We start from the raw sequence: 19,566 nt of genomic DNA, 5'->3' as shown, positions 1-19,566 counted from the left end.
GAAACGCAGCCATTTCTTGTGATAAATCAACTGATGTTAAAGAGCACTCTTTTTTTCTGCTGCTTTCAGTGTATTGTTTTAATACAATAAACTGAATGTTGAATATAAAAATCCAACTTTCTTTTATCTACTAAATTGAACATTAAACTGAACACAAAGGCACGAATAAAAAAAATGACAGTTACATTTGAAAGTGCAGTTTTCTTGCAACAAATTAAGAAATCCCTGAGTGAAATATCACATTCTTTCTGAATAGGTTTATCAAGCAAGTCGACATGGTGATGACAAAAAAAAACAAAAAACAACACAAAAATATTGTGTGCAACCGTTAACATTTAAATAGTTTTTGGTCACTGTTTTTGTTCCCTTCAAATTCTATTCCAATGTGAAGTGAAGCTGGACACAATTTACACTCCTTGTTCTGTGCAAAAAATAAGTTTAACAGAAGCTAAAATGAGGCTTTGTCTGCAATTTTCAGCCCTGCATGAAAAAAACGGCCATTTTTACTAACTTTAGTACCCATGGGTAGGAAACCCCTAAGACATGGCGCTGTTTTGACCGAATGTTAATGCTTTTTTTTAATTACCGTTTGCTTAGTTAGCCAAACAAAAATATGTCACTGCCTTTCCAGCGGCTTTTTAGCCACCAAACGTGGGTGTTTTTCAGCAACCTGTCTCTGTTTTCCCAGCGGGGATAGTGCCACAACAAGCAGTTGTTTTTTTTTACCGAGACATAGCTGCGTTTCCTGCTGGGATTGCACCAAAAGAAGTGGTGGTTGTTTACAGAGACTAGAAATGTAACAGCATGAAAATTTCATATCACGGTTATTGTGACCAAAATTATCACGGTTATCATTATTATCGCGGTATTGTATTTGCAGGAACTTCTTGTGGAGAATTCAGTAACTTGTATGTTTTCGTACGGTACTTCAAATGTAGCTCCTGCCGTCTGCTGCCGCTTTAAGTGACTACAACAACATTTCGGCTTGAACAGACACAGTGACTGAAATAATAGTAAAAGTAATAAAAATAGGACAAGAATGACCCGATGACATGAAAGACGACCGGGGATAATTGGTGTGGACCATCGTGTAGTGTGTCATGTCTGTCCGCCAAGTCACGGCACGATTTTATGACTCCACAATCGTGTAATGTGGCATAGTGACTGTCAGAACGGACAGAAAAATCGTGTAGTGTGTACTAGGCACAGGTACACTCGCTGTATAGTTGTGGTTGGTGGTCACGGAGATGGCTCATGAAATTTGAAGTGTTATGCCCCTTTTTTTTCTGCATTTCCTGCAGACAGGGCGACTATCTTCAATTAGTTTCCCCTCAGCATCCTTATAAAACCCAAAATACGTCCAGACTTCAGACTCCGTCCTTTTAGCGGGGGGAAACTTAAAGAAGCTTAAAGTTTCAATGTATCTGCTACACAATAATGTACAAATGAAACATATCTGTGGTTTGTAGAAACGTACAATGCCAGCATTTATTCTGGCGACTGGATTGTGCAAACCATTATATCTGCTGTAGCTCTTTTCTTTACATTCTACAGTCAGTATTTATTAGTATTTATTAGTGATGGTTAATATCCTTTGCAGTTTTAAATGTCAAACTCAGCTTACACTTTAGTTGAGACAGTTTTAAGGTAAAACTTGAGCTTGTGTCTAAAACTGGACCAAATAACCCAACAGTAAAATAAAAAATAGAACTAACACTGGGTCAAAACAGCCCACTGGTACTGGCTAAAGTTAACTCAGTACTGACCCACATTTTGATCCCAGTGTTGTCAAGGTGGATTTTCTGACCTGATGGTGGCACCAGAATAAGAGGATGTCTGTGAAGTGATGGTTGAATTCATGCACTGACTTTGAATTTAGGTTTGTTACATAACTTGTCTCGACAGAGCTGTTATACTCTCTGTGATAAGAACATATTTCACCCATACAGCGGGCACATTTTCAAGGAGGTTACTATGGTTACTGCATTATGGGGGCAAGCTTCAACTCCTCCGTTCCTGATGTTTCTAGCCCTTGACCCAGTTTGAGAACAAAATCAAGGACCCAAGGAAAAAGTAAGTCTCTAAGTGAGGGAGATTTATTGCAAGACTGAATTTACATATCTCTGGTCCAGATAATCTTGTCTCTGATGCCAACAGTGGCTGCAGTTTAAAATTTGGACACTTTCAACAGGAAAAATCACAACATATTGCTGCAAGCCATTTGGACCATCACTGTTTGGCGAAATGGAAATTTTCCACCTTCAAAGTCACTGAACGATGGCACTAGTCGTAAATCATGAGGTGTGGGATCGTCCAACCTAATTTCTAGGGATGCTGTTCAAATCAAATGTCAACAGCAGATGTGAGTCGGATCTTAAGTGTCCATCACTGACTCTTTATTGTTAAAATGTTGATGCAAGAGAGGAGCTGCCACGATTTGGAGAACATACGTCACAAATTGTCTGAATTATATTCTGATACAGTGTCAGGTTGGATGAAAATGAGTAATTGCCTTTTTGATACGTTTAACTATTTCTGCACAGCATGTGAGATGGTCGTCAGCGGAGTTATTTGTAGTTTCAGTTGTTGCCATGGAGAGAGGAATATTCCCTGTTGTGTCTCAACTTTAGATTTGAACTTTTTCCAACACTACACCGCACCGAGAGAGCAGAGGAAAAGAGACGGAGAGTACACTTCGGTTTTTTTTGTTCCTGACAATAGTAAATGCAAAGCAACACTGTTTATATGGCATGTTTCAATTCAAGGGAAATGCAGCGCAGAGACCTTTAGGTGTGTGTTCACATGCTGAGAACACATTTAATGCTCCTTATCCTGGAGAGAATATGGATGGAAAGATGTTACAAGATTCTTTATAACACCAACACGGAAAAAATATCAAGACAGAAGGTGCTGTAGATTATGCGGAGCAAATAAAGCAGATCATTTTCATGTTTTCTGGGGCTGCCCCTCCATCAGCTGAGGAAAAGTATGGAAAGTATACTGAGGGTAAAATTCCCATTTACATTTGAGACATTACATTTAGGGAAAATGAATAAAGGTCTTACAAGAATTATAGATAAATATATGTTGAGGATTATATTAATATCAAGTAAAAAAGCTATCACCAGAGAATGGCTGAAGACAGAGGCACCAATGATTAAGGACTGGGTGGATGTTATATGTGATATATACAGTATGTGATGGAGAAGCTGATCTTTTCTTCCAGACTGGAACTGGACAAATTTCATAGATTTTGGGAAAACTGGATTGAGGACATATCGCCAAGCAGGTTGGACTTCACATGAGAGACTGTGTAAACCGAAGAATCCCATGGTTCATTGCTACAGATGAATTTCTATAATTGTTCACATGTGTTGTGCATGAGGGGAGGAGGAAAAGGACAGATCTTTTTTTTTTCCTTAGTATTTTTGTTGCCTTTTTTCCTTTGTTTCCTTTTCTTTCTTTGCTGTTCTGTCTAAAATGACGGAAGAGGTGTAGACCGAGGAATATGTAAGTGTAGATATGGAACAAGTTGATCAAATGCTTTAACTTAGCTTTATAATTACTAACCTTGGGGCGGATCTAATGACAGCTGCTTGTGTGTATATGTTGTTGAACTAAATTATAGAACAGGGCATAACAAAATCCTGTAAATCCTCTGTGGGTTCTTTTATTCTAAAGGGTAAACATTAAAACATATTTTCTTCCTCTAAAACGTTGCTACTGTCTTGTAATCGTGGGGAGTAAATTGTGTAAAATTTGCACACCTTTTGTGAAAGAGGACTGCTTTGTTTCAACGGGAAGTCATTGTTTTGTGTGCTGTTTTATTTCCTCTTTTTATTCTGGACTTTTCTCTTGGAAATTATGCAAGGAAGACACTGTGAGGTCTTTGTCTCTCCACCCACTACAGTTTCACCAACTTTGCATGCCCAACAGATGACCTAAGAGATCTGACAGGCCCGAAATGACAAAGCATGTCAGAGAACGCTACGATACAAAGCCGTGGACAAGAATTTATAATGAATACTCAAACTAAGCAGAAGCCGGTGCAGAGATCTGCTGTGACCACATGTTGCTAAAATACTGGTGCTAGCACAGTCATAGCTGTAAACACAAACATCATCTCTCATACATCTCAGTGGTTGCAACATGTTATTTCACATAAGAGCCACACAGGCCCTCTCACACTTAATACACACTGTTTAACTGTAGTGTGTGTCCCTGTGTTGTACTCAGCCAACCCCAGGTCATTTATTTGGGTAAATTAAACACACCGCGATGACTATTTCAAGTGTGCAACATCACAGCATCTAACATGTTACTGAGTGTATCTTTGAGGATTCAGTTGGCGCACTGCTGCATTTTTAATTAAAATGAACCAGCAAGAGCTCCATCTATGGTGGTGTAGAGTAAAATATTAGGAAATAAAACGGTCTGTTATGTGGAATGCACAAAAAAGGGGTTGAAATCTTTGGACCACAGAGCAGGAGGAAAAAGTTCTGACAAAAAAATATCAATAAAACAGAACCTTTTATGTAAAATCTTAATTTTAACTTAGTAATTCATGTATTGTATTTTTTAATACTAGCTGCATAGCTCTATGGACAGCAATGCCCCCACTAGTCCAGTCTGTAACATCTCAACAACTACTGGATAGATTCAGACATTCATGGTTCCCAAAAGATGAACCCCAATGACTCTGAAGATCCTCTAACTCTTCCTGTAGCACCACAATGAGGTTCACATTTGTGGTTTTGAATAAAATATCTCTCAAACTATTGAATAGATTTTCATGAAATCTTAAGCAGACATTCATGAGTCCCTCAGGATGAATACACCGAGTCACTGTGACCATCACGCCGTAAACAACAGCCCCTCTCAGGCAGACAACTGGCAGTTTATTCCAGTCGTAGAGTTATGTGAAATCTGCAAACCTGTTTATTTCTGTTGTCATCTTCAGCCATAACTGTAACAGTTAAAGATATATAGTTACACACGGTGGAGCGACCTATCTAATGTTCCTGTTGTCCTTATTTTATGTACTGTGTTGCTTCGCTTCTGTCTGGAATATCTTCTCTCCTTTACCACACACACTAACCAATTCGAGTAGTGGTAGACCATCAACTCCAGTGTTTTCCCACGTTTATCGGTTTTTGGGGAAGTTTTGGGGAAGTACTCTCTGAGTGTTACTCATTATCTCCCACCTGTTGTCCCAATTTAATTAATTAAAAAGTGTCAGACTTGGGTATTCTCTCCTGACTTCAACCTGACCTGCTTCCCTGACCTGACCTTTGACCTGTTATTTGATTCATGAACGAGCCGTGTAACCCAAAAAGGCTTTCAATCAAAGCTCCACATTACTTTGTTGAACGTGTATCAAGAATAAAAATATTTGAGGACAGATTATTATTCAGCACAGACATCAGTAAGTAATTTTTTATATTTATTTCTATACTACAGCACTGCAGCATTCTTTGATTAAGGAGCCGTAACGTCAGTTCAGGTTTATTTTCAACTTAATTTGATTGTAAAGGACAGCATCCTGAAGTTGGGTTACCATGGTTACCTGCATCTGGAGGTGACCCAGTTATCTCAGTGACTCATTTACAGCCAGCCTTCAGTCCTTCAAACGACCCCTCTCTTCCTCCTCTTCCTCCTCCTCCTCCTCTTCCCTAACACTCTCGTTAACCTTAAGAGGGGACACACCTCCCTCCTCCAGCACAGTCGCACACACAGTCCTGGCCAGATGTAGTGATGTACCGCTGCTCTCAAAAAGAGCTGTTATATCATTTTAAAATTCTCCAAGGCACAAATTACTGGCACCAGCTCGCTCCAGCTGACAAGATATTTGTGGGTCAAACAGGAAGTCCTAAAAGAGTAAAGTTAAAAAGTTTGAAATGTGGTATGCAGTGATCAGAGGGGTTTGGATTGTTCCATCATTCAGTGAAAATGTTGTGTGGTCTTTACCCACTGCTCATATTACTGTGTGCAGGTTATATCAGTCTGACTGCTGCTTATGTTTGAATACATCTTTTGTTGTTTCATAATGATAACTACACATGAAGAAAAATCGACCTGTTTTCAGCTTTGTGAGTACTAATTTTTCAGATAATTGACCTTTTGCTAAGCCCCGGCCCTTTGTGACAGTCCAGCAAGCTGTCGCAGTAAGCATGGAGCCCACACTGTAACTAACTGCACTAACTGCACTCCCTGAAGAAATATTATCATATTTTTGGAAAAATGAAAGAGTGATTCCAGAGAGAAGCAGACAGAGGGGTCTACAGTCTTTGTTTGAAGGATATATCCAGGATGTCAAACTGACTCAGCAGCAACAACAGGTTAAAAAGACGAAGATAGTTAGAAGCTAAAGCCGAACTATAGGCTACAGATCCCTTGGCTTTTCATCTCATGCCATCTTCTGGTTTAATTTTTAAATTTCTCCCAAAAATTTGGTGCTTTTCAGGTTTTTATGACCAAATACCTGCAAAACTGATGATATTCCCATCAGCTGTACTTTATGGTTACTGTTGAGTATTTGCAGACTTCTAACTGCTACATGGAAAACAGACCACATCACACCTGTACTGGCATCCCTGCACTGGTTGCAAGTCAACTACAGGTCTGAGTTTAAGATCTTATTGTTGGTTTTTTAAGCCTTACATGGCTTGACACCCAAGTACATCGCTGAGCTCCACTGCCCCCTTTCACGCTGAAGAGACACGTGATTTCTAAGGCCTTTGACTGTCCTTAAGGTTTCTGTTTTATCTTTAATATTTTATTTTCAGATCTCACTATTCTGCGCTTTATTTTCTTTTTATTTGTGCATGTTTTTGGGTTACTTACTTCTCTTACGTTTTGCTGTTACCATGTTGTGTCATTTCACTGTACAGCACTTTGATCAACTCGTGTTTTTTTTTAACATGCTTTATATATTTCACTTGAAGTACTTCTAATTAGCTAAGGTGTTCCGCAGGGGTCAATTTTGGGTCCTGTCTTTTTTACCATTTTCAACTTCTGTTAAGTTGCTGATGACACAGGTTTGTGTTTTATTGCTGACACTGTACAACTACCCATTGACAATATGCAACTCTCCTTTTAAGGCCCTGTTTAACTAAAACAAAAGCAAATATCCATGCTGTTCTCTCGCCAGAGACATTAATTACAATAATGTGCGTATAACCTCTGCAAATAGATCTAATGTTGACAGAGTTATGAATTATAACTACCTTTGCATCTGGCATGATGAGAAATTTACACTTTACCTCCATAATGTTAATCTTGTGAGTAAACTGACACAGAAAATTAGCTTCTTGTACAGAAACAGAAAAAGGTTTTTGACCGTGGTAATGTAATTTATGGACATGCTGCTGCTTCCATTCGTAAATCCCTCGACATGGTCTATCATTCTGCCCTTAGATTCATTCCTGGTGATAGCCATGATACTCAGCATTGTTTTCTGTATTATAAGGTTGGTTGGCCCTCTCTTGCAGGAAGATACAATAAACACTGGTACCGTATTTGTTTATTTACAAAGCCTTGTAAAGCTGCCACCTTACATCTCTAAAATACTGGATTGGAACTCTGGCCCCTTTAAAACTCGTTGAAATGACCGGCTTGTGCTTCAAGTCCCCCGAGTGTGCTCTGACCTTGGAAAGTCTACCTTTTTCTTTATTGCTCCTGATTCTTGGAACGACCTTCAACACACATCACAGATCCTCCAACCTTTGCACAGATCAAAACCATAAACAAAAACCACTGATATGTAACTGTTTTAGCTTATCGTCTTTGTTTTTAAAATGTGTTTTGTGTGATTGTTCCCTGTTAGGGCGACCTCAGTGAACTTTAACTTTATATAAAGGTTATAATTAGGGATGAGTATATATCTTTTCAACCAACTAATTTCTTTTTCTGGGACTAAGCAACCAATGAAATCTTGCCAACTAATTACCTTTCTGGTCGACTTATTAAGGGGCAGCCCTACTTACATGTATTTTAGAAGTCTGGTTCTAGTCACACTAACACAATAAATCAATTTGCTCTAATGTCATGAAAACGTACTGACTGTCCAACAAGTTTGCCACCAGAAGGAAACTGTATTTTAATGCAAAGAAGCAAAAAGACAAGCGGCTCCAGCTGTTCTACTTTCTATAGTTTCTCATGATGAACGACATGTAAGGGCTCTTTAACTGGAGACTGCACAGCTGCATGTAAACAGGAATATTAGTGAAATATCCATTTTTATTAGACATGTGAACAGCTTAGTAGGAATATTGTCTTTTTCGGAATAAGGGCAAAAAATGGACGATTATGTGCATGTACACCAGTGTAGCCATTGTTGATCTCCGCAGAGGATTATCATAATATGATTTTTGTTTCTGACCCATTCATAACTGTGTCGTCTCTCCCCACCACAGTAACTGCCCATGCTCCTTGGCTGCAGCCCTTGCCAGAGCCACAGCAGACAGCCTCCTGCAGACTGACCTCTCCATCCACCACCTCAATAAGACCGTAGAAGATGGAGCTGACCCATTACCACGTGAGTCCCCGGGGAGCCCACGAGACTGCTCTCTCTCTCTTGCACACGCGCACACACACACACACACACACACACACACACACACACACACACACACACAGGCACAGACAAATTAGGTCTCCCACGCACATACACAGCAGGCATCTAACCACCAGGGCTTTGTCCCAGTTCTCCCCCGCAGAGCTGCATTAAGTGGTATTTGACCACTAGAGGGCAGAAAGTAGATTCCATAACAAACTCACAGGCCAACACATGATTATTAAAATAATCATCCGGCTTTGCCTTTAATCATCTTCCTATTAAAGAGGTAGTTTGAATACTATTATAAATACATCGAGCAGACTGAAGGCTGAGATAATGTTGAACTTGCAACTTTATACAGCATGCAAATATATATACAAATTATATTCAGCAGTCTGTTAAAGCTGCAATAATCAGCATGTTTGTATCAACAATTGATCAGATGATTGTGTGTGTGTGTGTGTATGTGTGTGTGTGTGTGTGTCTGAAAGAGACAACAAATGTACTATTTATTTTCTCCTGTGTGAGTAGTGTTTGCCAAAAACTGCAGCTGCCAGCTGTTATGGAAATTACTGAGCCTTTAAAAGTGAATTAAAAATTAAACTATATATTTGTGACCTGTTTTTAAAGATTTATGTCTTCAGTAGGAATGGGTTGGAGTGTCACAGGCAGGGCGGGGAAGTATTGAGAGAGGTTTTGGTCTTTTCATGGGGTTTATTGACAACAACAAACAGCCTTATCCTGTAAGACATGTCAAATGCAGAGCTTATGAAGTTATTAATTAAAGCGTAACTTTGGTCATTTTCAACCTAGACCTTGTTTTCCCATGGTTTTCTGTCTAAGTAGTCTGAGTGGGTGGAAGTTCGCTACAAAGATCAGCCTCTCATTGGGCGGAACGAGCCACCCGCTGATGTCCCGCCCTACCACCTCCGGTTGCAGTTTTCAACACGTCCTTTACTAACTTTTGCGGTGTTTGATCTTGTGGAGATGTAGCCATTTTTCTGCCATGGTTCGCGTCCTGTAGGCGATATTTTTGTGGGCGTGTTACACCAAAACCTGTTTCCCCCCGGCAATATTTTTGCAAGCGCACCGCTGTGGCTCCGCCCAGAACGATTGTGATTGGTTGAAAGAAATACAAGCAGCAGGGGCGTTTTTTTCTCCAATCTTAAAGTGAGAGTCGGCCCAGCCAGACCTTTCTTTTCTTGAGAAAGGTCTGGTGAGCGAGACTACTGTCTAAGTGACTAATGGAGACAACTATTTTTGAAATTGGTCCAGTATTGAGTGAGAGCGCTGCAGCTGGCAGCTGCGAAACGGGCTGAAATATATATAAGTGGCAATATGCACTGTCAATTTACCACTGACAGGCTCAGACTGTAGTTCTGAGTGTCTGACAGCATCATGGAAAGGATCCCTACAGAGATAGAGCTTTGTGTTAAAGAGAAAGATTCTTTTTGTTTAACCAGAAACAGTATTGAAATTGCAATCGCCAAACTGAAACCAAACCAAATTTGAGAGTGTATAGAACCGGCATATTTTCACATCAAACACAATTTTTGACATTGGTCCAGTACTGAGTGAGAGCGCCGCAGCTGCAAAATATGCTCCAATGGAACCAATGGCGGCAAAATTGTGTGTTTTTGTCACTGACAGGCTCAGATTGTTACTCAAAGTGTCTGACAGCGTTGTGGAGAGGATCCCTACAGAGATAGACCTTTTATTTGAGAGCAAGATCTGTTTATTTAACTAGAAACAGCTCTGAAATCACTATCGTCAAACGCACCAGTCTCCATGTAAATAATCTGTAATTTTATTAGCATTAAACACATTTCATTTAAAGTTGATAGAAACAAAATAAAACTCACAAAAACTGTCTTGATTCTTCTCTCCACTGTTGCAACAATCACTAACTCATTTTTGGCTGATATAAACCATTATTTCACTCAGTTAGATGTAAAAATATACTGGCTATATACACACTAAAATGACTGATTATTTAAATGGAGTCTGGTGGGTCTGGCGATAGCGGTTTCGGAGCTGTTCCTGGTTAGACAAAAAGGATATTGCTCCTTTTTATTTAAACAATTTTTATCGAGTTTTCATTTGACACGTATTTGTAAGCAGTATACATTGCCAATGTGTAGCAACACAAAAACAGCGAGCAAATAGCTTCATTCTCATTAAAATCAATTACAAAAAGCCGTCTACAGCTACTGAAACGCTTTCTGTGTGATCAGGGCCCATGAGTGATCTGATTATCTGAAGTTTGAGGTAGAGTCTCTATTCCATCTCGTGACTTTTGGGGGTATTTGTTCCTTTCAAGAGAGAAGAATAAGGCATCTGGCAATCAATGAGGTGAACGCTTTGGGGCGCCTGCTCTACCACTAAGCCACCAGTGCCCCAATGTTTGTTTTAAACATCGTACAGTAAACACCAGAAGTGTTGGTCCAAAAAGTGCCAAGTCTGGGGATCTTATTTTTTAACAAAGAGCTCTATCTCTGTAGGGATCCTTTCCAAAAATGCTGTCAGACACTTAGAATAACAATCTGAGCCTGTCAGTGGCAAAAACACTTAGAGTAAATGTCAAATGACATTGCAAACATGCCCAGAGTAGTTACGCTGCAGCCTGTCTCGCTGCTGCTGCTGCTGCTGCTTCCTGCTGCACTCTCACTCACTACTGAACCAATTTCAAAAATTGCTCTTCGCATTAGTCACTGAGACGCAAAAACATTGGAAATAAGGTCCAGGTTGAAAAATATCTAAGTTAGACAGCTATTTTTGTTGCTCTGTTCATTAAACATATCTTGTCCAATACACCATGCTTTAACATTTTTGCCTTAATCAGGGTGCCGATAGCAAGAACACATGGCGAATAACACACTGGAGGAAAGTTGTGCAACCTCTTTCAATTTTGATGGAGTCAAACTGCTCTGAACCTCACTGTGTGTGTGTGTGTGTGTGTGTGTGTGTGTGTGTGTGTGTGTGTGTGTGTGCGCGCGCTTTCTCTTAGTAAGAACTTATTGTGTTGTGTAACAGCCGATCACAGCCTGTTTGATGTTGCTTCACTGCACTCTACTGTTGTTTTTCCTTCAGCTGTTTGCGAGGTGTTATGTGTAGCTCTTGATGCCAGATGCAGCGCTCAAACACCTTCATTATGAAGCGAGGGGGTGGAGTTTAGTATTGGGGCACTGTTTGATGTGCATGTACTTTTAGAAGGTGGAGGGGTGAGGGTGAGGAAATGGGACACGATGTAGGCTGGTCTGTATCTGTCTCGCTGATACCATATTTGGGAGAGCAGCGTGAGAGAGAGGACATTGGCAAAGGCAGGATAGACTATTATACCTGCAGCTAACATTAGTAGGTCAAGCCCATGTGCATGCACAGCCTGTGTCTTTGTTATCACAGAGAGATGAAGCCCTGATGCCACTTCGGGGCTTGCCTCTGTTCCACTAACTTCTCAATGACAGTGAATTTCATCTGCCTCTCTGAGAAAGTAAAACAGGTCACTGGGGATGGGGACTTTTCAAAATTAAATTTTTGACACAGTAGAAAAACTAAATTAAAACCTTTCAGTTTAATTTACCTCCTAAGATCCCTCTAACTACCGTCGTCTGACTGTCCAGCTGTTTAAATCCACATGAGAGAATATGAGAGACACATTTATATCTCAAGACTACAGTCAGACTGCAGGCAAATCTGATTTGTTTCTCAAATCAGATCTTGAAGACAGACTGCCCACACTGTTATTTGCAAATGATCAGATTAGATTTGTGTCCAAACATCACCAACCTATCTGCATGGGTTGCCGTGGTAACGACCTCGGTGTCAGTAACTGCGCAGGTCCATCATTTTCACCCTCCAAACAGTTAGGCTGTTATGTTGCAGTGCAGAACTCCTCCGTTGCACAGTTTATTTTGGCGTCCTTCCACAGACTGGTATTCTCCATGTTGACCTCTGTAGCTCTGACAGGAGCAGCCGTGGATGTATTATTAGATCCTGATAAAGAACCCCAAGATGGCACCTATTCAGTCCAATGAGAACTGCTCGCCTGGCACATATGCCAAAAAAGTTTTGAGTGCCCGGGCTACCTCTGCAATATGCAGCCCACTGAATATATACAGTAGTGTTTCTCCTGCTGGCGCTGCATGCAAGCTCTTGCTTGGCTCACAGACATTACACTGTGATGAGGTCACAGATTTTTAAATTGTTTTCCTCGACTTGAGGAAAAGTTTATAAATATAAAATCTCCACTGATCAGATTTCCATAACAGAAAGAGTCATAATTGACCTTGTTTGCAGTTTAAGGTGTCCTGTCAACAGTCGGCCCAGACACACCAAACCAACATAAAAAAAACTAGCGGCAACGAAAGCCAACTGCTGTGTCACCTAGGGGTGGCCCTAAAATAATATCACAATATTTAAAGCTCACAAATACAAAAAATGTCCCCTGGGATCTATATATATTCCCACCTGGACCTTTATGCTCTGCCATTTCTCCTCTAATCATCACGCTGTAACCTGTGACAGGCTGTTATGATACCACAACTATCACACATTTACATATATGGAGTTTTTACACATAGGTTTACATTACCAAAGGTTTATGACAAAATCACTTGAGGCACGGCGAGAGAGGACAGGGAGAGACGCTGTGCTGCTGCCAGAGGAGCCGCTGAATGAGTTCCCTCTGAGGGGTAAGTCACTAAAAGAGTCTGAGAAGTCCGGGGCTGTTCATAAAACATTCAGGACGCCACAGTTTATTCCACACTACTGAAGCTGCTCTTTTTTTGGAACCACCACAGAGACGATATGGATTTTTCATATTAAAAATTCTACCGGTATTATCGTGAATGAGATGATATGGCACAACCTGGTGTTGCCTCATGTTGTGTCTCAGCCAGAAGGTTGTACATGAACACATGGCAAAGACAGCCAGTACGTGCATTCTGCACCTGCGTGATAGAAATGATCTCTCAACACCAGCAGTCAGTGGTAGTCTGTGATGTCATTCAAAAGTGGAAGCAGAAGGCCATCTTGATGCTACCAAGACTACCCTGTCTCCCCGGCGAGACGGAATAACGGCTTGAAATTCCTGCCTTGAAGAGACAGTGTAAAAGGGGCTCGTGTAACAAAGAAGTAGCATAGTCGTATTTTATATTGGTGAAACTCAAAGTAGTCGGAACACACTGAACATACAGAAGTGGACTGCACTACTAAGTGCTATGTCTTAGTTACACTGTGCCTTGTACACTGAAGCTTTTTGACTGATTCTGTGTGTGTGTGTGTGTGTGTGTCAGAGATGGAGTCTGTAAAGCTGGCCCGACTGGTGTTCAACAGACTGTTTGAGATGTGCTGCCTCTGGCTGAAGGAGCTTCCTTTCCGCCGCCGTCCACAGCCGTACTACGAAACCTCCATCCATGCCATCAAGAACATGAGGCGCAAAATGGAGGACAAACACGTCATCATCCCTGACTTCAACACGCTCTTCAACATTCAGGTAGATAAGACCTCCGCACGCCATTAGAAACATCTTCATACCTTTTCAAGTTTTTGAATCTGTCTTCCAAGTTTGGCAGCTTGATTTCTGATGATTTCTCAAATTCAGGTAGTTTTAGGGTAGAGTTGAAGTATAACAAAAACAGCATGGAACAAAAACAAAAAGGTCTCAGTGCCTTGTGCCAGGACCACTGCTAATTGCTGCTTGCGGCAAATTACGAAGACTATGACAATATCAAAGAAAAACAAAACAATACAACACTGAGCTGCTGAGTACAGTGGAGGCAGATAAAACTTCATAATAAATCATTGTGACTGTCATTAAGATCAGCTTTGAGGATAATTCATAAAACCATCTACTGTAAACAGTTATTTAATAAATCACAAATCCATTTAGTCAATCTTAATAGATCTCAACCAGGCTATTCAATTACAAATTCAACTGGGCCAGATTTACAGATGGGTCAGACACTTTCAGCAGCCTATACAACACCTTGTCTCAGTTTTTGTTAATAATAAAGAGCTACCAATGCTATCAAAGCACAGAACCATAACACACTATCTGCTGCCCAGATGTTTGAAAAGCTACTAAGCGTGGTCAGAAAACGCTGATTTGTGAAAACTGTGACTGGCAGCGTCGCTGTACTGATTTGTATTTCCTCCCTGGTCGGTGCAGCACAGGTGTAACTCAACAGAGATTAGAAGGAAGCGAGATGGATCACTGGTTGGCTTCCTGCAGACACTACATGGGCATGCCAGTACACACACTACCATATCATGTAGTATGCCACACAAGATTCACTGTCCCAGTACACAGTATGTCAAATGCACAGGGTTCCTGCAGACTTTTTAAAGTCAAATTTAAGATGTTTCAAGACCTTTGTAAGACCTCAACAAAGAAAAATTAATACCATTTAACACCAACAAAAGTGAGACTGCATTACCAGTAATAAAGTAATAAAATCATATTACTAATCATGTAACGAGATACAGTAATAGGTAGATTTGATTAGGTATTCAGACATGTCTCTGTTGCTCTAAGTTTCGACTTCTCACAAGTAAAAATAAGACTTTTTAAGACATTTTATGGCCTTAAATTTTCAAAATCAAATTTAATACTTAAGACTTTTTAAGGAACACTGATTGCAGTATGCCAAAAATACCAGGATGTTCTACATTCTGCAGTCTGCAAGCCAGCATGCTTTTCTGGTTATCATGACCCACAATCCTCAGCTCATTGACAGCTGTCAGAAGTCACAATGATGGTTGATAGCACATTCAAGTGACTGATGACCAGTCAAACAGTCGCTGTATAATAGGAATAGTAATTATTTAAGTGATAAAAAAAAAATCATAAAGATCAACAACAACGGGGCACGTGTCCAAGGGCAGCCCCCTCGCTCTGACATCTCTCCATTTAACGCATGTATAGGTCCCATTTGTGCATGTGTGTGTATTTCAGGCCTCTGTGTGTGTGTGTGTGTGTGTGTGTGTGTGTGTGTGTGTGTGTGTGTGTGTGTGAGACAATAGGGTGAAACAATTGAATTTCCCATCAGGTGTTATTAAAGTACATCTTCTTCTTCTTTACATTTTTGTGAATTTTCACATAATGAAATTTAAATAGTATTCAATATGCAATGACGTAGTACTGTAGCATAACCTCAGTGAGTTATAATAAAATATGATGTTTTTATGATTAGTGAGAAAGTGATCATATGACACTTCTTATTAAGGCTGTGGGGGAGCCTCTCTACTCAGTTTGTAACTTATCTATCTTGTCTATTTTGACGACCAGTTGCACAGAAATCCATCCTAACAGTCTGCATTGATTCATGTGCCTGTGGTTAAATGTTGTGTCCTGACCCCAGTATACCTGCCTGCAGGTGTTCTTGTATTTGTATTTGTATAAAGGTAAAACTGGAGGTGAGTGGGGTTTCTTTCATTGTGCATTCTCCTGTTGTCAGGATGTGCATTAAAGTCACTGTTACACAGCTATTATATCATTTTTAATGCAAAGAACTTTGTCATTTTCACCATGTGCATATTTGTTTTGAGTGTCTGTTTCCAATCACTATATTTCCTACCTGCAGACCTGCAGTCCTAACGGGGTAATGTGTAAATTCAACCCTGCTGACTGGCTTCAATTGTCTCTCAGGATCAGGAGGAACAGGCTTACTTTGCTGTGTTTGACGGTCACGGCGGTGTGGACGCTGCCATTTTCGCTGCCAACCACCTCCATGTCAACTTAGTCCATCAGGAATCATTCGGCCAGGACCCCATCGAGGCGCTCTGCAGAGCCTTCAAAGCCACGGATGAACAATTTGTGAAGAAGGCTTCACGAGAGGTAACCTCACCTGCAAACGACAAAACACATTTACTAATATTTACGCTGAACTGCACAGAAGTCTGAGCAGTGGAGACCTGGGGATTATGAAAAGTTATCATGTATTATATTAACTGAAGTGTATTTATGTACCAATATATACCACTACTACTACTACTGCTGCTTCTGCTAATGTTCCCACAGCTAGTTTTATTACTACAACTACTGCAAATAATAACAATGACATGAGCACTGTTACTACTACTTCTATGGCTACTACTATTACTGAGATTACTGCCATGTCACCACTGCCACCACTGCTACAGTAAGCCTGCTACACAGTGCACAGTAATACTACAACTAAAGCCCCGTTTCCACCAAACACTTTCAGTATAGTACCTTTGGAACCAACAGTAACCCTTCAGACATTTTGTCGAGACTTTTATCAGTCTGCACCTGGTTTATCGTCCACAGAACGAGGCTGCACGCCGACATTTTCAGAACAAAATAGAACAGGCTGCAGTGAGAGTCTCTCTCCATGGGATATTTAAAAATAGCAGCTTTGTGCATTTAGTCCTTCTCAGGCAAGCTCAGGGGTTTAGTGTTGCTGTAGCCCACAGGAACAACGCTCCAAGACAGTTAGGATTAGAATATATGCACATCACATAATTCGGGCAAAATTAATATATGTAAAGGCTTAAAGACCCACTCATTACTAAAAGTGTCTGTCATAAAAAGTTGTCACAGTGAAATTTAAGGTGTGCTGATGGATTCACGTCATCAACTCATACATTGAGTTACAACAGGTAAATGTTCCACCTTAAAAGTTGCCGGCAGTCAGCCCAGTGAATGAAGTTATTTTTTCTCAGACTCCAGCTGCTGTGAGAGGCAGCAAAACATCCTTTCATTTTATAGTTACAGTTTACTAATAAAACTCTCCACAGTATGAACAGTGGTTACATGAGCTTACTGATTAATCAACTAATAACATATTAGTTTGTAAAGTTACTTGTAACTAAAGCCGTTAGAATAATGAAGTGGAGTAAAAAGTGAGAAGAGAAAGAAGAGATTCCAACTTTAACGTCACGCTCCTTCACTGCACATTTGTCCACAGTTTAACGCTGAGCTGACGGAGCGAGTATCTGTTCTCTTCCCATTTTTACCTCGTTGTCCTGCTGCTCTCATGTTTGGTAATCCTCTCAGAAAGATGCTCGACATCCTGAAAGCTTGTTCTTGACCACGCATCACATCCCCTCGGATCAACACAAACGGAAAGCAAAAAAAAAAAAAACAGTACACCCAAACAGTTGGGAAAATGCCACTGTTCCTCGAAGCTCTGGGCAACTGCTCTCCATTCAGGACTGCGGCTGCTGGAAACCTCCAGATAGTCTGGCCTCAGGAATCTGTGAACATAGATAGGAAGACAGAAGTCAGATTTTCATCCTGGTTTACACCATAGCCAACAATCCCTTCTGTTTCCTTCTATATTCCTACTTAATTTCTCGATCTAAGGGTTAAAGTGTGCTTTGGCTCAAAATATTAGACAATTTTTGTGGGGGGAAAAGACCTTGCAGGTTCACTTCACTGTCTCAATCATGATGGCAAAGATGGCAGGACCACTTTACTCTAAATTTAATTTACCGTTATGTTACATTATGTGGAAGTGTATCCACGAAGATTACTGCAACAATTTCATAACACACACAACAAAACTCCATGACTCGTCCAAAACTTTCCATGACCATGTGAACCTTGTCTGATCCATGCAGAGGCAGATTTACATGGAGGACTCAGTGGCATACGGTAGTTAGGATGGACCCCAGTGCACGTGCATGCTATGATGACAGGCCCTAGTGCCAGATTTTACATTGAAACGGCTACAGGTACAGACCTGAATACAGACTTAAATAGATTTTTTTTTAAAGTTTATTTATAGCTTATATGGTTTATGTAAAATGAACATATAATTTTGTTATAGACTGACTATTTTATAATAAAAAAAAAAGAAAGAAAGAAAAGAAACATTGACAGAGATGGGTTTGCCTTCTCAAGGGCAAAAAACATGGCATGTGTACGGCCCTGTTTTTTGAACATAGGCGTATTTCTGAGTTGGCAAGTTGAATCACTCACAAGGGCCCCCCACCCACTGGGCCCCAGTGCGACTGCACTGCCTGCATTGTCTATATTTACACCTAAGTTGTCAAATATTAAATTAATTACCAACTAATTTAATAGTTGATAAATCAGTGAGTTTAAGTAAACCTTTGTAACCTGAAGCAACATCACTTGTGCTGCTTTCTGACGCCTTTTGCAAGTATTTAAACCTTTGAACCTCGAGCAGATTGGTGCAAGTTCTTTTAAGAACATTGGAATAAGGCAATGAGCAACCTGGTAAGAAATGTCCCACAAATTGCAAGAAATAAATAGATTTAGAAAATCATTTTAAAGAGCTAGGGAAAAACTATATTTATATTATCATAATTATGTATTTAAAATTATGTTACAGAATTATTATAACTTTTTCCAGGTTGGAGGTTTCACGTGTAAATAGTCAGCCTAACAAGCTAGCAGTTTGCCATTTTGTCCCGGGTAACCACGCGACGTTAAATGAGATTATTTTTACCTGAGGTCTGGTTTGTAACCGTCTCTCAGCTGCTCAGCTCGTTTTTTTTGTTTGTTTGTTTTTTAAATTGCAGATTTAAAAATTATAATTCTGTAGAGAAAAATCCACTTTGTTCAAGGCGACAATAGTTTTTATCTTCTTAAAATAAAAATGAAAAATAAAAAACTAATGTCTGCCATCGACGAGCTAATGAAGACAACAATAGGTACGTATCAAACAGCCAATCAGATCGCAGCTGGACAAAACGGAACCATCTGCATGTGCAGTCAGATTTTATCGATCTGTTTTTATTGCCAACGGATTTTGCAGTGATGGCAGAAGTATTCAGATTAGGAATACACAATCTTTTTTTTATTGCTGATATCTAATATGTATATGATAGCTAATATATAACAACTCATTTGGCCGATAACCGATACAGATATATCCATATGTTATGGAAAATTATGCAACTTTCTTCTGTAAATCCTCTGGCTGAATATACCTCTTTATCTGTATGTGTGTTCCCTGATTTATCTTTATTTTTATATTAATTTTCATTTATGTATATAATGTATATTTCATTTATTT

The 19,566-nt window shown here is 40.0% G+C and overlaps 1 protein-coding gene across 2 annotated transcripts in view; it reads left to right on the top strand.

Moving 5' to 3' along the window:
• Window positions 1–19,566, top strand: part of ppm1e (protein phosphatase, Mg2+/Mn2+ dependent, 1E) — a 74,358-nt gene that overhangs the window by 40,586 nt on the left and 14,206 nt on the right. For both annotated transcript variants that reach the window (XM_050041450.1, XM_050041449.1), the window contains 3 exons: window positions 8,415–8,536; window positions 13,852–14,051; window positions 16,206–16,394. In XM_050041450.1, the coding sequence (XP_049897407.1) occupies window positions 8,415–8,536; window positions 13,852–14,051; window positions 16,206–16,394 (511 nt within the window). The remainder of the gene's footprint in view (window positions 1–8,414; window positions 8,537–13,851; window positions 14,052–16,205; window positions 16,395–19,566) is intronic.

This window comes from Epinephelus moara, chromosome 3 (genome assembly GCF_006386435.1).
Source record: "Epinephelus moara isolate mb chromosome 3, YSFRI_EMoa_1.0, whole genome shotgun sequence".
NCBI lineage: Eukaryota > Metazoa > Chordata > Actinopteri > Perciformes > Serranidae > Epinephelus > Epinephelus moara.
This window is presented reverse-complemented; position numbering and strand designations above follow the sequence as displayed.